We start from the raw sequence: 19,288 nt of genomic DNA, 5'->3' as shown, positions 1-19,288 counted from the left end.
CTAGGCTTTGAATCCAACAAACCCCCTTTTTCTGCCCCCACCCCCCGCCCTGTATAGAACCAAATCACTGGACTAGTGGACTATTATTTAGTTAAAAATTCAGGAAGTTGGACTTAGCGGCAACTGGGTAGCTTGATACATATTTAGAAAATAAGTAAAATAAGCTTCGACAGATGAGATTAACTCCTGAAATCACGAGACCTGAAATTAGCATTTTGTTTCCAACCAGCACTGGCAACTCTTGAACTTTTTTTATTGAAAAGTGGGAGGTTAAACAGGGAAAGCGTTTTGTGCATTTAATTTTAAGGGCAAACAATGAAGTGCAGACAGCAGAGTATTAGACTTTCCAGGCTGCCCCTCGGGGTTTGTTAGGAGCCCAGGCTCCAGAACAAGAGTGAGTGTGTACGATCGGGAGTCTAAACCCTACAAGAAATTTTCATAGCACGACACAGCTCTGTGCCTCTGCCTCTCAGCTCTGTGTATTTGTTCTTCCTCCTGATTCACCCCACAGAAGGCTCACCCACAAACGCCAGGAAGCTCAGAGGAGGAAGGCAGAGAGAGAATTTCAATGGTGGAAATTGATGTATATTCCTCACGCACCTGACTCTGTGCTGCTTGATAAAGCCCCATTTCCAGGTGCTTTGTGAGAATTCCAGAGTTAAGGAGATATTAGCTATCATACGGTCATTTCTGTCCTATTCTGTAGAGGAAGGACATTAAATTCTTAGGGTTTCGCCACGTTAAGATTTTTTGTTGAGATTAATTAAAATGTTTCATTTTATTAAAGAAGATTTCAATCCTATGCAGGAGTAGGTGGGAGAATATAATGAAGTGCCTGTGGTCATTCCCCAGCTTTCAGCAGAGACCCTCCCTCCCCCGCCCCAGGGCCGAAGTGTTGCACTCATAACCCCACCCTGCACTCCTTCCTTTAGGAGCTGTTCTGTAAAGCATACATCATGTAATTTTGTCTCTAAATAGTTCAGTAGACACTTAAAGGTTAAGACTCTCAATGCAGAATCACACTATAACTGTTAAAAAATAACTCTTTAATCATCCAAACTCCAGTCATTGTTCAAATTTATCCAGTTGTCTTGTAAATGGAGGCGATAGTGCTCTGGTTGGTTCGGGCTGGTTTATTTCTTCAAATCAGAATTCAAATAAGGTCTGTAATTTTTAACTAATTGACCCATCTCTCAAGTCTTTGGCAGTTTATACAACATTCCCCTCCATCGTTTTCTTCACTCACTCGCTGTCACTGATGATGCCACCACATTTATCCTACGGAGTTTCCAGATGATGTGTACTGTGACCCTGACAATATCATCACTCACTCATCTCCGGGGAAGCTTTTTACGAGTGTGGGTCCCTGCCCTCCCCCTGCCCCCGCCAGAGAGCACCCACCTGGGTTTTCTGAAAGTTTCCCAGGATTCGGATAGGCCACTGTGGTTCAGACGCACAGCCTTACGACTAGATCCGTGTCCCCTCTCATTTTACATAGAAGATTGCTGAGTTCCCGAGAGGCAAAGTGGCTGGTCCAGTATGACACGGTCTGGACGCTTCCCTGGAGCCCTGCTCGAGAGGCCCCTCTAACCAGACGCTTGGCTGGTGGCTGCCCATGTATCACCTCTCACCTCCTGCTCAGCAAGGGCAGGAGTTCTCGCTATCTTGACTTTTAAAAATATTTTATCTTGTGTGATTCCAGCTGTAAGGTATTTATTTTTTCTAAGTAGCAAGCCTGTTGAGTTTTGTAGATGTGGAATCCGTGTTTTACTGTGAAGAGTGGTGCTACTTGGGTTGGCAAAGCAAGCTGGCTTTACCCCCAGGACCCTTCTTCATCAAATATTTTACCATCTCTGGTCCCATCTCAACACCTGCTTGTATTTCATCCTGATCTTGTTAACCTGCTCCATCGATTTCAAACCTCTAATGTTGTGCAGGGCATGTCGGGATGAGATCGGGATGGCATGGGGATCCAGAAACACCCAAATCCTCTGAGCCCCCAATGGAAATAATGTGCCCTTACCAGGTCACACGTGTTGGCCAAGGCCTTAAACCGCAGCAGGAAGCCATGAGGAATTAGGAAGGAGCTCAAGACCAGTCCCCTCGTCGGGGGTCCTTCCCTTGTAGAGCAGTGAGAGGGGCCAAGGGAAGGTGCGGGCCAAGAAGGGGACTCCTGCCCCAAGCCTTCTAGGGTCTCGGCAGGGACGCGTCTTGGGCAGGCCAGAGTGAGGAGACAGACTCCTCCCTGGAAGTGTCCAGGAGGCGCCTAGCCCTGGCCCCGGCCTCAGCCTTCCTCTCTCAGGAGCAGAGAGGATCCCCGGCCCCCCCCGGAGGCCACAAGGTCGGGCTGAAGTAGGCGTTTGATTTTTCAGTTACAGTTTCCAACTCAGCCATCTGTTTGGTGAAATTGCTTTGCTCGCTTCCTCTTAAGGATCCCGTAGCCCTGATTTGCATCTGATGCTTGTGTTACTTTGCAGAGAGATCATAGATAACACCAGCAAAGAGAACGGGATTGACATCATCATGGCCGATAGGACCTTCCACCTGATTGCGGAATCCCCCGAAGATGCCAGGTGAGACACTGCTGTTGACCGCATGTGAACTACATCTTGACTCCCCTACAGGCCTGGGCGCCACACAGTTCAGTGTTTACCCTGCCGGCTCTGAAAAGATTTTTAGTGGATTTTCGAGTTGGGCTTGTCTGTTAGGATGGTTGAAGAACCGCGTCATGAGATTGACGTTCTTGTCCCCTGGGGTATCTTTCACCGGGCTAAGGTGCCCAAGTTACCACACACAGTCGAGGATTTCCAGCTTCGAATGCCACTAGAGCCCTTGGTATCTTGGCTCAGGCTTTTATTGTCCCCGGCAGCGTGTGTCAACCGTGCACCTACACGGAGGCGAAAGCCCACCCTTTGGAAGCTTCTGAGCTTCGAAAGGGAACAGCTTGTGTTTGCCTAAGGAGTGAGAAGGCAGGCGCTCTCACCACTGGGCGTTTCAATAATTGATAGCACTGTGGCATTGAGAGAGTGTTGAAGGTCTTCACAATGAAAAATTCAATAGGGTAGAAGAGACAGTCAACACTTAGAACTACTATATTTCAGGCAATGTGGTGACATGCTTCACGTGTATTATTACACATCGTTACCCTTCAACACATTTTGCGGAGTAGGAGACTCAGGTAAGAGAAAGGGCAGTATAATCTGTGAAGTAACAGAAGTTCATTCTACTGAACAGAGGCATTATGTTTCTTAAGGAGCTTGAATGTTTGAGTTCCAAGGACAGTGTGGTGTCCGTTGGCTGGGTCAAGCGGTCTAACTTTTCTGGGCCTCAGGTTTCCATCCTAGTGCTGGAGAGACGTGGAAAAAGTCAAGGAGAAGGGCTGTGTGCTCCCAGCGCGATGCATCACAGGGTCACACGGTGGATGAGATACGGTCAGACGTCTGTCTGTCCCCTTGTGTTTTGTGAGCCACAAGGTTACTTTGGAGGGATCTGTTGGCTCCTCTGAGCAATGCCAGAGAGGACCCTCCGCCTATGTTCTTTACTTTTCACCTCAGAAATCATTAGGATCTTCTAATGAATTCTCCTTGCCTTTCGCTACCCCTTGCCCTTTGAATGTTTGAGTTGATACAACGCCATGGTAGTCACAGCAAGGGCAAAGAAAATAATCCTTCCCATGGGAACACACTAAAAACCCTGCTTGGATCCATAAATTATGACACAAACTGGAAAAACCAAGCAAACCTGGAATTACAGCCCCCTCGTTCCATCCTGGACTCCTAGAGACCACTTGTGGTCGTTTGCGGTCCCAGGAAGGCCCACAGTTCTCGGCTGAATTACAGGCCCCGCGTTTGGCAGCCGTCCTCTCTGCTTTGTGCCGTAACGAGCCTGCGAAATTTAACACTGGGGATCTGTTAACTGAGGACTTGTTCCCCTGACCAGCAGAATGTGTTTTTTAAAAGTTCCTTTTCGGATTGAGTTAAATAAACTTGATTCATGAGGAGAAATTTGTAAATTTAAGAGTATCATCTGAACAGATCGAAAGCATAGCAAATTTTATTTTCTGTGTGTGTGTGTGTGTGTGTGTGTGTGTGTGTGTGTGATCCCATGTGGCCTACATCTGGAATGTATGTGTTTTTTAGCATCTGATCTGGGAAATTGTTGAGCTTCATAAAGCAATAAGTGAAGTCTTAAGTCTTGCCTTTGAGTTCACCAGAACTGATGAAGCAAATTTATATTAAATATTTCCCTTGGTTGTTTCCTAAGAGTCTGTATATGCTGTTTTGAAACTCTTGGTCACTGGGGCACCTGAGTGGCTCCATTGGTTAAGCGTTCGACTTTGGCTCGGGTCATGATCTCGTAATCCATGGGTTCGGGCCCCGCGTCGGCTTCTGTGCTGACAGCTCAGAGCCTGGAGCCTGCGTCCGGTTCTGTGTCTCCCTCTCTTTCTGCCCCTTCCCTGCTTGTGCACTCTCTCTCAAAAATAAATAAACATTAAAAAAAAATTTAAAAGAAAAGAAACTCTTGGCCACATTTTTCTCCTTCAAAATTAACAGGGGATAGGTTTTAGTGCTTTGCTATAAGTACTTTATGTGACTTAACTTTCTATATAGGTATAATTTTTTTTTTTTTGCTTAAATATCCCATTGTATACCAAGCACTTGGTCCTCTGCCTTACTTAGTAGGAGTGTGTATATATGTCTTAATGAGGCCCTGCAGGAGAAGGATGTCCTAGCATCTCACATTTGGTACCTCTCACATTTTATAGTTGCTTCATAAATGTTGGATGGATGGATGGATGGACAGATAGATGAATGAATATTCACGGTCATTTTCCTCAAGCACGTATTGTGTTTGTAGTTTCAGCTTGACTTTTCTGAGGTTGACATGTTTTCCTTTATTGCCTGATTCTAATGAGTCTGAAAGTGAGAAAACTCATTTGAAGAGAAGATGGAAGAATTCTCCAGTCAAAATCACTTTCTACTTCAAACAGTTGTGTTCTGTTTCCTGCTCTTCTATGGTTTTGTTCATACGTTGGTAGAAAATCCCATCAGGTGGTTGGAAAACCCCATCCTGGGAGTGAGGAGGGAAAATAGACACCAGTGGCCTTCTTACCTTGGAATTTACTTTCAACAAATGAAAAGGCCCTTGAATATTCCCTAGGTTAGAAATAATATCTTCAGTAAAGATCCTTGATTATAAATGTTTTGGGTAGAACTGAGGATTTCATTGTCATCGTCATTAAGTGTCTAAAGGTCTGGGGGAGCTGGAGGAGGAGAGGGTCTCTCATCGATCTCACGTTGCCACAGGTGATACCCAAAGGCAGTTTGGCTGTTTCTTCCCCCCTTGCCCGTTGGTAGCATGAAACCCACATTTAACCCCTGAGGAGGAGGCAGACGAGAAGCAAAGGTGCTCAGAGGACATGTCATTTTCGCAGAGATCGTGGGGAAGGGCATCATTCACTGTGTTGCAGATGCGACAGCTGGCCCCTCCTTGACGGTCACTCTCTCCTTCCCACAGCCAGTGGTTCAGCGTGCTGAGTCAGGTCCACGCGTCCACGGACCAGGAGATCCGGGAGATGCACGATGAACAGGCGAACCCACAAAACGCCGTGGTGCGTGAGCATTTTGGAGTGGCGGGAAACGTCCGAGGGAGGCAGGGGGCTTGGGAGTTTCTAGGCAGTATGAAGTGTAATAATTAAAGAGAAAACCAGTAATATTTTGTTTAGAAGTCATGCAGAAAAATAGAATCAGTTAAAGAAGATTATCAGTAGTAATAGATTCCAGTTCTCCCACTTTAAGCCATTAAAAGAACGACAACAAATCCCAAGTCTTCTGACATCATGGAAGCATATTTATTACACTTTCCTTCAAAGGACTTCGTGAATTTTAAATTATGCATTTTCAGTCTTCGTTCTATCCTAGATACATACACAGAACCATAAAATCATATTTTAGAAATCAAGTTTTATTTTCTCATAAGAACTACTTAACATCAGAGTTTCTCAGCGGAGTAAGGGGCATCTGGGTGGCTTCCTCAGTTGAGGGACCCGCTCTTGAATTTGGCCCAGGTCATGATCTTAACGGTTCACGAGAGGGAGCCCCACATCAGGCTCTGTGCTGACAGCATGGAGCTTGCTTGGGATTCTCTCTCTTCCTCTCTCTCTGCCCCTCCCCTGTTCACACGAACTCTCTCTTTCTCCCCCTTCCCCCCGCCCAAATATTTTTTTTCAATATATGAAATTTATTGTCAAATTGGTTTCCATACAACACCCAGTGCTCAAAATAAACATTTTTTTTAAAGGGGGAAAGAAAGTTCTATTTAAAAAAAGTTTCTGGGGCACCCGGCTGGCTCAGTCGGTTGAGCATCCAACTTCGGCTCAGGTCATGATCTCTTAGTCTGTGAGTTCAAGTCCCGCCAGGCTCTGCTTCGGATTCTGTGTCTCCCTCTCTCTCTGCCCCTCCCCCACTTATGCTCTGTCTCTGCCTCTCTCTCTCTCTCTCTCTCTCTCTCTCTCTCTGTCAAAAATAAATAAACATTTAAAAAAATAAAAAAAGTTTGTTAGAGTACGTGTAAAATTTAGCGATAGATCAGAGTGTAAGTCAGGAAAATTTGTACTATTGAAAGAAGTTTGTAAACACTTTTCCCTGAACGTATTTTAAAAACAAGACGGGGAGATTAACTTACGTATATTTTTTTTCATGAGTGAACTGTCTCCCCTGTCTAGAGGCTGTACTCACCAACTGAAGGTGGGACCTTTCTTAGATAACGATTATTTTGCATTTAACACAAAAGGAAGGAGCTTTTTTTTGTCTGTTTGCCTACTTCGAGCTGCGTGATCTAAGGATATTATGATGATGTGTGCTGTATTTCAATGGTTCTGTTCCCTCTGCTTTTGCTCCTTTCCAGGGCACTTTGGACGTGGGGATGATAGACTCCGTGTGCGCCTCTGACAGCCCCGAGAGGTAAGTTCAGATGTGACTCTTGGCGAAAGGGATCAGTAACCTGCGTGCTCCCACAGCTCTCTCTGCTTCTAGGTCCCTTCCTTTCTGGGCTGTGAAATGATCTCAGGCTGCCTGTGGTCTCCTGGGCAATTCCAGTCTTCTTGCTTTGTGCCCGGTTTTATATCACCCAGAAGTCGTCCTCTCTGGGTATCTTTGGGCTGCTGGGAGAGACCGTGGAAACCTAATTTAGACAGTCAGTTAAAAACATACACACAAGAGGAATATTCTTCATTTGGGTACAGGGGTAAACCCAGGATTCAAAGAGGAAGAAAATGCCTATTTCGGAAAATAGTATTCCAGCACAGGGAAGGGTGCTGTTCCCCTTCCTAAACTTAATAAGGAATTTAAAAAGGATCTTGTTGGGGCGCCTGGGTGGCTCAGTCGGTTAAGTGTCCGACTTCAGCTCAGGTCACAATCTCGCGGTCCGTGAGTTCGAGCCCCGCGTCGGGCTCTGGGCTGATGGCTCGGAGCCTGGAGCCTGCTTCCGATTCTGTGTCTCCCTCTTTCTCTGCCCCTTCCCCGTTCATGCTCTGTCTCTCTCTGTCTCAAAAATAAATAAACGTTAAAAAATAAATAAATAAATAAAATTAAAAAAATAAAAAGGATCTTGTTGTAACGTATATGTGGAGTGTTAATAAATTAAACCACATTCTTCCCTTGACATCTCAACCTTATTTGTGCCCTTAAAATAGCATGTGTTGGTTTTGGTTTTTTGAAGGCAAACCATCTTCATGGATGCCCTCAGGAGTCTGTACCGTTGACCTTTGTCTTCTCTGTGTTTCTTTGCTGCTCTTTGAATTCTGTATTAGGAATCAAAATTGGCTTCTGCCTTCAGTAAGGTAGCTTTAGAAAGTGGATAGAAATGTATTCCAAATGACAACAAAAATAGTGCCTACTAGGTAGAATTATCTAGAGTCTTCAGAACCTTTAACACGTGTGTTTTGTCCATATTCAGCCCAGATTTTATTCTGACGGCCAAGTTCCGACCCTATCGACATCTGTCTCCAAAACCCTTTCGCTCCAGCAGGCTGGGCATGTGAGGGTCCATGCTTAGAACTTTCCATTCCTACTCACATCCTTCTCTCTTCCTCAAGTGCCCACCTCCTTCCCAACAAGAGAAGTGTCTTTTAAAGAGCACCCGTCTTTCCCTGTCTACGACAGTCCCATTAATCTTGCTTTTTCTTGAACTTTTGCAGCGCTTAATTGCCGCGAGCATTTGAAAGCCTGCAAGAAATTCACAGCCACCAGCTTTAGTGGTTCAATATAGGCATGAGTATGAGCTAGGGCCTAGGAGAGACTCAGGGCATTGCCAGACAAAAAGAGGTGACGGAGAAAGTAAATTTCCTTTATTATGTTATCCCTGACTGGGAAATAAGCCTTTGTTAGATTGCTTTGAAAACATGGACCCAGGTGGCTTTTTGTAGCAAGCATAATCAAGTGTATAAGATGTTCCATTTACACCTATTTACTGATCTGCTTTTATTACTGGTGTCTGATGTTTCATTACCGACCCACAGAAATATTATCCAAGGCAGTACCCAGAGGCAGAGAGAAATTTACTTTGGAGAGGCATCAGAAAAAAAAAAATTCCCCCCACTGTCACCTTATTTTAGCCTTCCCGGAACCAAGTTTCATTTGGAAAGTTTTGCATGAAGGAATCTTTCCCCTTCCAGGGCCTCCTGAATGTGTTGCTCCAAGTTTAAAGGTTAATGATGCATAAAATAAATCCTGCAGAAATGAGCAAGATTTGCCTTAGCACAAACCACAAATAGCACCGCGCTTTTCGTCCAGCTGACCGTAAGCCAGGAAACAGGCGGCTGGTCTTGGTTCGAGCAGGTGATGCGGACAGTAGAGAGCTAAGTCTTGGCTTCCTTCTTGCCCTGTCGCCCAGACCCAATTCGTTTGTGATCATCACGGCCAACCGGGTGCTGCATTGCAACGCTGATACACCGGAGGAGATGCATCATTGGATAACGCTGCTGCAGAGGTCCAAGGGGGACACAAGAGTGGAGGGCCAGGAATTCATCGTGAGAGGTGACTGCCACCACGGCCTTGCCCCTTTGAGCAGCTCTCCTGAGTAATTTTGACTCTTGAGCTTGCTTAACAAACCAACAAGCAGACAGACAGCAAAAACACAAGAAAGGGTCGTGGCCCTTTCTAGCAAATATATAGAAATATGACCCATGAGGAAGCATCCTGCAAATTATTACCTGATGTTTGGTGTTTGTCTTTCTAGTTTTTAATTTACACTCCGATCTTCCTTTCCAGGGTGGCTGCACAAAGAAGTAAAGAACAGTCCAAAGATGTCTTCGTTAAAACTAAAAAAACGGTGGTTTGTGCTTACCCACAATTCCTTGGATTACTACAAGAGCTCAGAGAAGAATGCTCTGAAATTGGGCACGTTGGTCCTCAATAGCCTGTGCTCGGTGGTGCCTCCGGACGAGAAGATCTTCAAAGACACAGGTAACGGTGCCGTGTGCCTGTGATGAGCCGGGCCCGAAAGCTCGCACCTGGAGCCCGAGGAGGCCTGGGTTTGCTCGGACCAGAGGGAGGAGTTTGATTAGCTGTATGCACGCTTAGTATTGAAACCGTGGTGAAGAGGTCCCGCTTAACTGAGTTGCAGAAATGTTCTTCTGAGGACAGTCACATATAAACAGGGATTCTCCTGTATGGAGCTTTATTTCTGTATGCCGCGTTTTCGTCTTTGTGCTGTGAGAGCCCTAACGCAGCCTAAGAAAGATCAATCCTGACTGTCCGTGAGCTTCACCTAGTAGAATAGAGAGCACTGATGTTAGCTTAGTTTTTTTTTTTTTTTTTTTTCCCCTTGTCACTATTACGAAGATATTTCTACATTGTTTGGGTTTTGTTGCTAGTTGTGATTTTTGCGCTTTTGAAAACATAGCTCCTCTGTCCCCTGTGACAGCTTGTTTCTGGACACACAGACTGTTTGCTTAGCAGAAGTGTTTTCTTCTCAAGGGAGAGCCTAAGGAAAGGAGAAGAAACAGGAGGGGAGAAGGAACAGCAGGAAGGGAGGGAAGCGTTTTCACTCTCGTCCAGAGCCGGGAAAGGAACTTCCAGTTTATGCCTGTTTTTCTTCCAGAGCAAACGTGACCCTTTTATGTATTTACTCCTGGGTTTCTTACTTTACGTGTCTTCCTCTCGCAGCTGTACGCTCCTCGTTTGGACATGTGGGTGCCTCGCACAGGACAAGGCGCGTGTAGGAATCGGGAGAGGATTTGTTGAATTAGCTAATTAAAGGGGCTCAGGCGGAGAGGGCACCGGCTCTGACAACAGGGCTGAGTTTCTGGCTTTCTGGGACTCCGGTGCCAGACCATCCCTGCGGAGGCTGACGCCCGTGGTGTGTGTGCTCTGTCACAGGCTACTGGAATGTCACCGTGTACGGCCGCAAGCACTGCTACCGTCTCTACACCAAGCTGCTCAACGAGGCCACCAGGTGGTCCAGCGCCATTCAAAATGTGACAGACGCCAAGGCCCCGATCGACACTCCCACCCAGCAGCTGATTCAAGACATCAAGGTAAGGATTCAAGACAGGGGGGCTCACGGGAGGTAGCTTCACCGGTTCTCACCCTCGGAACGTCAAGACGTTGGTCAAGCTCCATTTTTATTCTGTAATCAAAAACTAACTTTTGGTTGGTTTTCTGTTGGAATGTCACTGCTTTTAGAAATCTGAATTCGAGAGCTGAGCCGGAAGCTTACGCTAAAAATACTTTGTCTCCAGAGAGGTGTCAGGTTGCCGCTGAGGCAAATGTGGGCTTGTGTTGTGTAGACAGAGGAATGATGGTCTGTGGTCTGGGGTGCAGAACTCCCTGTGACGGGGACGTGCTGTGATCTGCGTGGAGGTGACGTGTGCCACAAGTTGCCCTTCAGCCCTGGGTTGGGGACCTTCTAGGAGTAACACGATAATCCTATCCTTACGATACAGTTAGTGGACCACACAGGTGGGTACACAAATAGCCAGGATTGGTCTAGAAAACTTGGAACCTTTAGTAGGCACCCCCAAACTCCACAGGAAGCGTCCCAATCTCTGGACCTACACTGACCTTCTGTTTGTTTGTTTGCGAAAGAGAGTGCATGAGCAAGGTAGGGGCAGAGGGGGAGAGAGAGAATCTCAAGCAGTCTCCGTGCCCAGCTTGGAGTCAGCCTGACTCGGGTCTCCCATCTCACGACCATGAGATCGTGACCTGAGCCGAGACCAAGAGTCCGATGCTTAACCGACTGAGCCACCCAGGTGCCCCTAACCTGGTTAAATTTTCATTTCCTTTTTATAAAGATTAATTGCTCAGTTGAGTATACATTGAGTGAATAATGAAATGGCAGCATTATTCATAAGGGGTACTCCACTCATTTTTCAGGAATGGAAACAGACACAGAAGAGTCTGATTGCGTTGTTCATGTAGCTGGTCAGTCCCCAGTGCAGAACCGGGTCAAGGGGATTATTTTTACCGCTGTTCCTCCAAGTTCCCCATTCGGATAGATTCCCAATACAAAGGGAAGAGCTGGAGCAGTGACAGAAAAGATTTGAGAATGAGAGCAAGATAGGTATTTACTGATCTACATCAAGGAAAATTAAGCAGATCCAGGAGGCAAGCTCTGCCTTTGCAGAGGCGGAAGAGGGTCTAATAATGCAGTAGTGTATAATTTCCCACCGAACGCAAATCTGCCTCTTGATTCCAAAGTGGTGCATTTTCTGGGTATTTGGAGCTCAATTCCACCAAGCTAATTATTCTCCAAGTCTCTGTAAAGCTTTCCATGGAACCCAGGGTGCTAAATACTAGTAACTTCCTTTTTCGCATTTAAAAAACTGTTTTTAAAGCTTCCTTTTGAAAAAGGAGTGAAAAAAACACATCAGCTGAACTTTCTCTTCAAAGCTATGTCAGCTGTATTCTTATCTTCTCTAATTTGACATCTGTCATTAAAAGAGTCATTGAATTTTCCAAATATGAAGCAATGTTTTTTTTTAAAAATTAGGTTGCCCTTATTAAGTCCATACAAAATTTTTGAAATAGTTTGTTTTTTTTTCTTTTTTTCTGGCTCTTAACTAACTGGGTGTTAACTAAAAAAGTTTCATAGTGGAAATTACCACACTAGAATGATTCACTGCCTCTCCAACTTTTCTGTTTATTTAATGTTCTAAAAGGAACTTTGCCTTTTTTGAATCCCCCATTAACATTTTAGGAGCATAAGTGCATGATGAATTGCTATGAGATCTCTTAAATTTCAAGAAAGAGACGGCAGGCATGTTGAATGGTCTCACTAATAACATCCTAACGTGTAACTTTTATGTGTAGAGAAATACAGAAGATCATTTAAAGAACGAAAACAATGTATTTTTCAAAATTTTTTTTAATGTTTATTTATTTTTGAGAGAGATAGAGACAGAGTGTGAGTAGGGGAGGGGCAGAGAGGGAGACACAGAATCCGAAACAGGCTCCAGGCTCCGAGCTGTCAGCACAGAGCCCGACACGGGGCTCGAACTCACGAACGGTGAGATATGACCTGAGCTGAAGTCAGACGCTTACCCAACTGAGCCACCCAGTTCTTTTTAAAAGAATTATGGATAAAAATACATGGTTTGGCTACATGACTGGTGGCTAAATAGCAAGAGAACTTCAGTGTTTTTGAAGCATATGTAATCTCCAGTGGAAATTTTTGGGTTTTTTTTTATAACGTGGGAAAATACATACACATGGACTGAGCTGTGAGAAAAACGTGTATTTGTGATTTGCCTTCAGACGCAGATTGCCGGTATCTTCGCGCTTGAATTATTAATGCTAGACCCTCACCACCGTCCCGAGGCCCACGGACGCTTTAGACTGTGGGAGAGGTCCACGTGTGGGAGAATACAGATGATTTTGTTCATTTATGTACATGTGTTCTGGATGAGCCGGCTGGCTGGCTTTACCGGGTCCTCTGCTTTCCAGGAGAACTGCCTGAACTCGGATGTGGTGGAGCAGATCTACAAACGGAACCCCATCCTCCGTCACACACACCACCCCCTGCACTCGCCGCTCCTGCCCCTGCCCTACGGAGACATCAACCTGAACCGTGAGTCCCCACCCCGCCCGCGCCCCGCTGTTCTCGGTACCGTAACTGTTCTCCCCGGTCACCGACTCTGCCTCTCTGTCCAGCCAGCATCTGTCGTTTGTGGTGAGAAGAGGACTGTGGAACTAAGAGAACGATTTTCAAGGGAGTCAGGAAATGCCAGCCCTGCCTCTGAACTCAGGGTTGCCTTAATTTGCCAGAGAATTAAAAGTCTAGTCCCAGATCCTAAAAATAGAGAACCTGTCTGGCAACAGACCAACTTTTAAGCAAGCGTCTTGTAGAGTGAAATAGGTGAATTGCGTAACAAAAGAGCATAACGCTCTCACCTCTGTGTTCGCCTGATTCAGATGTTCAGGGAACGTGGCGAGCCCTGGGTCGTGAAGCCGACGTCTGTCCCCGTTCCTTCCCCCTGTGCGATGCTCAGATTGTACCCTGGCCAAACCCTCCGTGTGACTTGTGTGTGTGTGTCCTCCTCCTAGTGCTCAAAGACAAAGGCTACACCACCCTTCAGGATGAAGCCATCAAGATCTTCAATTCCCTCCAGCAACTGGAGTCCATGTCCGACCCCATTCCCATCATCCAGGGCATCCTGCAGACCGGGCATGACCTCCGACCTCTGCGAGACGAGCTGTACTGCCAGCTCATCAAACAGACCAACAAGGTGCCCCATCCGGGCAGCGTGGGCAACCTGTGCAGCTGGCAGATCCTGACGTGCTTAAGCTGCACCTTCTTGCCGAGCCGGGGCATCCTCAAGTACCTGCGGTTCCATCTGAGAAGGTGGGGGGTGCATGGCGGGGGGTGGGGGGCGGGTGCACACCGCAGGGGCGGGGCGGAGCTCAGGTGAGGAGAGCCCGAAACAGAAGGCACCTGGCGTGGTCAGGGACCTCTAGGCCAGACGCGTGCGTCCCCTCGAGCAGGCTGACACTGTGCAGGCCTCCTCTCCAGCTCAAGCCACGCAAGGCTGTCTCAGGGACGCGGTCACTTTCAGTGTAGTGTCCCCATGTGGAAGAGGCTGAATACGTTTAATTTTTTTTTTTTATAATATTTATTTTTGAGAGAGCAAAAACAGGGGAGGGACAGAGACAGAGGGGAGACAGAGGATCTGAGGCAGGCTCCACACTGACAGCAGAGAGCCTGATGTGGGGCTCGAACTCATGAACCGTGGGATCACACCCCAAGCCAAAGTTGGATGCTCAGCCCCCTGAGCCCCCCCGGGCACCCCAGACGTCAAATACATTTCATTACCGCTGCCTGTATACATGGAGGGGGGAAACCTTAGCTATTTTTGGTCCAGATCAAACAGAAACATTCCCGTGCAGACTCTGATGCAAACTACGTAAGAACAGTTTTCATACGATGGTCTGAGACGTGACCGTCACCAGCATCACGGAGGTGAGCTGGCAGCAAAAGCTTTGGGATTTGTTTTTGGTTGTTTTTTGTTTTTTGTTTTTGTTTTTGTTTTTTTTTTTTGCTTTTAAACAAAACCTACACAGGACAGTAGAGGCCCCAGCTGGGAAGTGACCGGCATCCACCGCACGCGTCACTGGGGGGCCACCGGCTGCGCTGACGTGCCGCCTGCTGAAGCAGCCCAGCGCCCAGACTGCGGCCAGCCGCGGTCTAGCACATTAACAGCGAAGTGTTTGTCTCCTAGGATACGGGAGCAGTTTCCAGGAACCGAGATGGAAAAATACTCCCTCTTCATTTATGAATCTCTCAAGAAAACCAAATGCAGAGAGTTTGTGCCTTCCCGAGATGAGATCGAAGCACTGATCCACAGGCAGGAGATGACATCCACGGTGCACTGCCACGGCGGAGGCTCCTGCAAGATCACCATCAACTCCCACACCACGGCCGGGGAGGTGAGGGAGAAGCCCGCCATGGCGGACTCCGATCCCTGACCGCCCCTGTGCAGACGTCAGGGAAGTTGTGCAGTTAGGTGGGCCAGCGTGCGGTCGTGACCGGCATAGTACAGCGGCTCCGTAAGCGGGGTGTATGTAACCGACGACGAAGCTCACGTACGACGAGACAAAAATACGCATCAAAGATGAGTAGGAATGCAAAAATTAAGCTGGTGCCAGAATACCTGAGCCGCAGTCCTGCTGACGTGCCAAGCAGTTGAGGGTCGAGGAGAGATTTCCTCCCTGACTCGGGTGTGCCCGCCCTGACGTGGGATTTATTGGAGCATCTCTGCCATCAGGTGTCTGTTTGCCAAACAAATCTACCGTGATGGGTCAGATGAGAGCGTATTTTCTTTTCTTTTTTTTCTTTCTTTTTTAAAATTTAGTATTGTAAAGCCAGTTGGCTGAAAGAAGTAGGGCAATAAAACCCAGAGAAGCTTCTGGTGTGGAAAGAAGAAACACGGTGGAAACCCTTGTTTCTTGGCAGTCGATGGATGTATCAGATGAAAGGGCTTCGGTTTTCATGCACTTTCCTACCAGTATGGGTCTGCAAGAAATCCCCCTGCCATCCATCTCTACCAGTGGGTGAAATACATACCCCGTGTTCTTTTTTTTTTTACAAGGATAAGACAAATCTGGTTTCTAGAGAGTAATGGAAAAACGGCACCTTTGAAATTCTGGGTGACCACACAGGACAGTTGTAGGGGGCTGCTTGGACCCTCGCTTGCCGGCAGCTCCCTTGGGGTTCAGGGGAAGGCACATTCTAGAACCGCGTGCTGGCAGCCGAAGCCCTCGGGGTATATCTTGCAGGTGGTGGAGAAGCTGATCAGAGGCCTCGCCATGGAGGACAGCAGGAACATGTTCGCCTTGTTTGAGTACAACGGAAATGTGGATAAAGCCATTGAAAGCCGAACCATCGTAGCTGACGTGTTAGCAAAGTTTGAAAAGTAAGTGCCTTCTCCCTCAAGTGCTAGCAGATTTAAATCAAAGAAATTGAGAGTTGAGGATTTGAATTTCTATTCCATTTTCACCTTCAGTGTGCATTTGAGTGCCTTTTCTTTTACTTGCGCTAAAGCATGTTTCATCTTCCGTTATCTTTCGGCTGCCTGTTTTTCTTTTTGTAAATGTTTACTTTGAGAGCGAGAATTCCAAGCAGGCTCCGCACGGTCAGCACAGAGCTCGACACTGAGCACGGAGCTCAGTCCCACAAACTGAGAGATCACGACCTGAGCCAAAATCAAGAGTCGGATGTTAAACTGAGCTACCCTGTTGTTCCTGTTTTTCTTGATTCCTAGATAAAGCCTCTGTGTCAAATAAGATTGTTCCTTTACCCCATTCTTTCTCTCAGGTCCTTGCTATACTCATTATCTTGGAATTTCTTGAGTCTACGCTTTTCACTTGTCATTAGCTTTGAAACTGGGCTAACGGACACAAGCAAACTCATAAATCGTTCAAAATGCATTTTATACCTCTTGGATGTACAATATTTCATCTATGACTTCCCTATCGCCTAAGTAACACAAAAGATATTCCTATTCAATTTTTTTTAATGTGTGTTTTTTTTAGGAGAGACAGAGTCTGAGCGGGGGAGGGGCAGAGAGAGAGAGAGAGAGACAGACTATCTGAAGCAGGCTCTGCGCTGTCAGCACAGAGCCTGACATGGGGCTTGATCCTGTGAACCGTGAGATCATGCCGAGCCAAAATCAAGAGTGGGATGCTTAACCGACTGAACCACCCAGGCACCCCAGAATTCCTGTTCAGTTTAAACACGTGCTATTCATGTTGATTTTTATAAATACTGTAGTTTACTCGAGGATTAGTAAAGGGAATGAAGATATATATATAGCCTTTGTTTCTTTTCTTTCTATGGACTCAGCATAAGGCTTAGCCAGTACTGATTTGACTGGGTGACTCAGAAAATACTTGTTAGCACAGTTTAACTGAAGTTTATGGTCTTGAAGTGAGACGAGAACGAAAGCGTCATTTTTCACCTCTGGCTAAATAACGTAAGGGACTCTGGTAATCAGCCTCGCCCTTGTTCTGTTTTCTCTGCCTCCGTCCCCATCCCCACCGTGTTACCTGAGCACGGACAGAATGTCTGTGTCCTTGGAACGAGCCATCTCAAGTCAGCTCCTTGTGCTTTCTGAACGTCTCTTCTGTCTGTAGGCTGGCTGCCACATCGGAGGTGGGGGATCGACCCTGGAAATTCTACTTCAAACTCTACTGCTTCTTGGACACAGACAACGTGCCGGAAGACAGTGTGGAATTCGCGTTTATGTTTGAACAGGTAGAAGGAACCTGCAGAAATGGATTCCTCTGCTGGGGAACAGGGCTAAAACCTGTTCACTCCGCTGCTAGGTTAGCGGTTGGGCATAGCGGTATGTTTCCCAGCATGCACAGGGACAGCTGCTCTGTGACGCCTTTCTAGAACGAAACTACTGCGTGTTGTATTTGAACTCCTGTGCCCAGAACCGTTTTAGCTGGGGGGAGAGGACATTGAGGCATAAAATAGGGGTTCGATGCTGTCTGGGCTAGGGAGAAATGTAAAGCAGCCAAAGGGGGTGAGGGTACAGTTTGCAGGGGAGGTGACACGGGAGGGGAAAGCTGGCGGATTTAGGCTCACGCGCCCCTAATGCTGCCGCTGCCCGCCGCCTCCTTTCAGGCACACGAAGCTGTTATCCGTGGCCACTACCCGGCCCCCGAAGAGAACCTCCAGGTTCTCGCTGCCCTGCGGCTCCAGTACCTGCAGGGGGATTACTCCCTGCATGCCTCCGTGCCGCCCCTCGAGGACGTCTACTCTGTGCAGAGGCTGAAGGCCCGCATCAGCCAGTCGACCAAAAGCTTCACCCCGTGTGAGCGGCTGGAGAAGAGGCGGACGAGCTTCCTGGAGGGGACGCTGAGGCGGAGCTTCCGGACGGGGTCTGTCGTCCGACAGAAGGTCGAGGAAGAGCAGTTGCTGGACATGTGGATCAAGGAGGAAGTCTCCTCGGCTCGGGCCAGCATCATTGACAAATGGAAGAAATTGCAGGGAATGGGCCAGGAGCAGGCCATGGCCAAGTACATGGCCTTGATCAAGGAGTGGCCAGGCTATGGGTCGACGCTCTTTGATGTGGAGGTGAGGGCTTTTGCTTCTGGGATCAACTGGCCTAAGAGCGCCTTTCCGTGTGGCCTTGGCCGACTCCTTTGGCTGGGGGTGGGGCAAGATGGAGCCTTTGTTCTCTGGCCCCCTTGTGTTAGAGAGGCCCCCCACCATGCTTTACCATTAACACACCCTCGCATCCACCAAATGGTCTGGTAGCATATGCTTTCACGACATTAGGAGCGAATGGAAAATTAAGATGTCACCTCTTCTTACGTAACTTCTATTTATTTTATTTGTTTCGAGAGAGAGCACTGGTGCGTGGGGGGGAGGTGCAGAGGGGGAGAGAGAATCCCAAGCGGGCTCCGTGCTGCCAGCGCAGAGTCCAGTGCCGGGCTCGCTCTCCCAAACCATGAGATCGTGACCTGAGCCGAAATCAAGAGTCAGATGCTTAACCAACTGAGCCACCCAGGAGCCCCTCTCTTCTTTATGAGGGAAGCTCTAGATAGATCCACTCAAAAAGTACTGGTAAAAATCTGTATTTAAAATTTTTTTAAATTTTTTTTAGAATTGTGCACATAGAATTATAAATTTTGGATACAGTCAGCCCTTGAACGACATTGGGGTTGGGGCGCCGACCCCAGGCGGTTGAAAATCCGCGTATAATTTTTGACTCCCTAAAAGCATACCTGCTAATGGTCCTGCTGTTGACCTTGAAAACTTTACCAAGAACATGAACAGTTAACCCGTATTTTGCATGTTACATGTATTACATACTGTATTGGTACAACGCAGCTAGAGAAAAATGTTACTGAGCAACTCATAAGAGAAAATACATACCGTTAAAAAAAAAAATCCGCATATTGGCGGACCCGCACAGTTCAACCCCGTGTTTAACAACATGGGTCAACTAGGATTTTACGTTTGTTTTTTTTCCCCCATGACTATCTGTTGGCAGGGAAGAATTTGTGTCACGATTGGAATTTTGCTATTAGCATTAACCCATACTGACTCATACCTATTTTTTTTTTTTTTAAAGACCATTTATTGAAAGGAAATCTTACTAGTGGTCTAGATCAAGACTTGGCAGTCCATGGGCCAAATCCTTTCTGCCACCTTTTATAATGTTTTATTGGAACACAGTAATATTCCTTCCTTTCTCTGTCTTCTCTGGCTGTTTTCACACCAAAATGGTGGTATTGAGTAGCTATGACAGAGACCACGTGGCCCACAAAACCCAAAATAT

The 19,288-nt window shown here is 46.9% G+C and overlaps 1 protein-coding gene and 1 long non-coding RNA gene across 8 annotated transcripts in view; one reads left to right on the top strand and one right to left on the bottom strand.

The window, feature by feature from the left end:
* Positions 1–19,288, bottom strand: part of LOC128778242 (uncharacterized) — a 52,194-nt gene that overhangs the window by 3,252 nt on the left and 29,654 nt on the right. For 2 of the 4 annotated variants that reach the window (XR_008423670.1, XR_008423667.1), the window contains exon 5: positions 15,909–16,189. The exons of 1 other annotated variant lie outside the window; for it this stretch is intronic. This is a non-coding gene — a long non-coding RNA (uncharacterized LOC128778242). Of the gene's footprint in view, positions 1–9,458; positions 9,985–15,908; positions 16,190–19,288 lie in introns of those variants that run through there. One more of the 4 variants, XR_008423669.1, reaches the window with a different exon arrangement.
* Positions 1–19,288, top strand: part of MYO10 (myosin X) — a 225,789-nt gene that overhangs the window by 202,078 nt on the left and 4,423 nt on the right. For all 4 annotated transcript variants that reach the window (XM_019450761.2, XM_053906900.1, XM_053906899.1 and 1 more), the window contains 12 exons: positions 2,478–2,573; positions 5,518–5,611; positions 6,907–6,962; positions 8,893–9,035; positions 9,270–9,464; positions 10,380–10,537; positions 12,945–13,068; positions 13,545–13,842; positions 14,717–14,924; positions 15,774–15,910; positions 17,130–17,250; positions 17,626–18,078. In XM_019450761.2, the coding sequence (XP_019306306.2) occupies positions 2,478–2,573; positions 5,518–5,611; positions 6,907–6,962; positions 8,893–9,035; positions 9,270–9,464; positions 10,380–10,537; positions 12,945–13,068; positions 13,545–13,842; positions 14,717–14,924; positions 15,774–15,910; positions 17,130–17,250; positions 17,626–18,078 (2,083 nt within the window). The remainder of the gene's footprint in view (positions 1–2,477; positions 2,574–5,517; positions 5,612–6,906; positions 6,963–8,892; positions 9,036–9,269; positions 9,465–10,379; positions 10,538–12,944; positions 13,069–13,544; positions 13,843–14,716; positions 14,925–15,773; positions 15,911–17,129; positions 17,251–17,625; positions 18,079–19,288) is intronic.

The sequence above is a fragment of the Panthera pardus genome, unplaced genomic scaffold (genome assembly GCF_024362965.1).
Source record: "Panthera pardus isolate Hobbes unplaced genomic scaffold, ASM2436296v1 HiC_scaffold_2, whole genome shotgun sequence".
Lineage (NCBI taxonomy): Eukaryota > Metazoa > Chordata > Mammalia > Carnivora > Felidae > Panthera > Panthera pardus.
The sequence above is the reverse complement of the archived record's forward strand: the minus strand, read 5'-3'. Positions and strand labels throughout refer to the sequence as shown.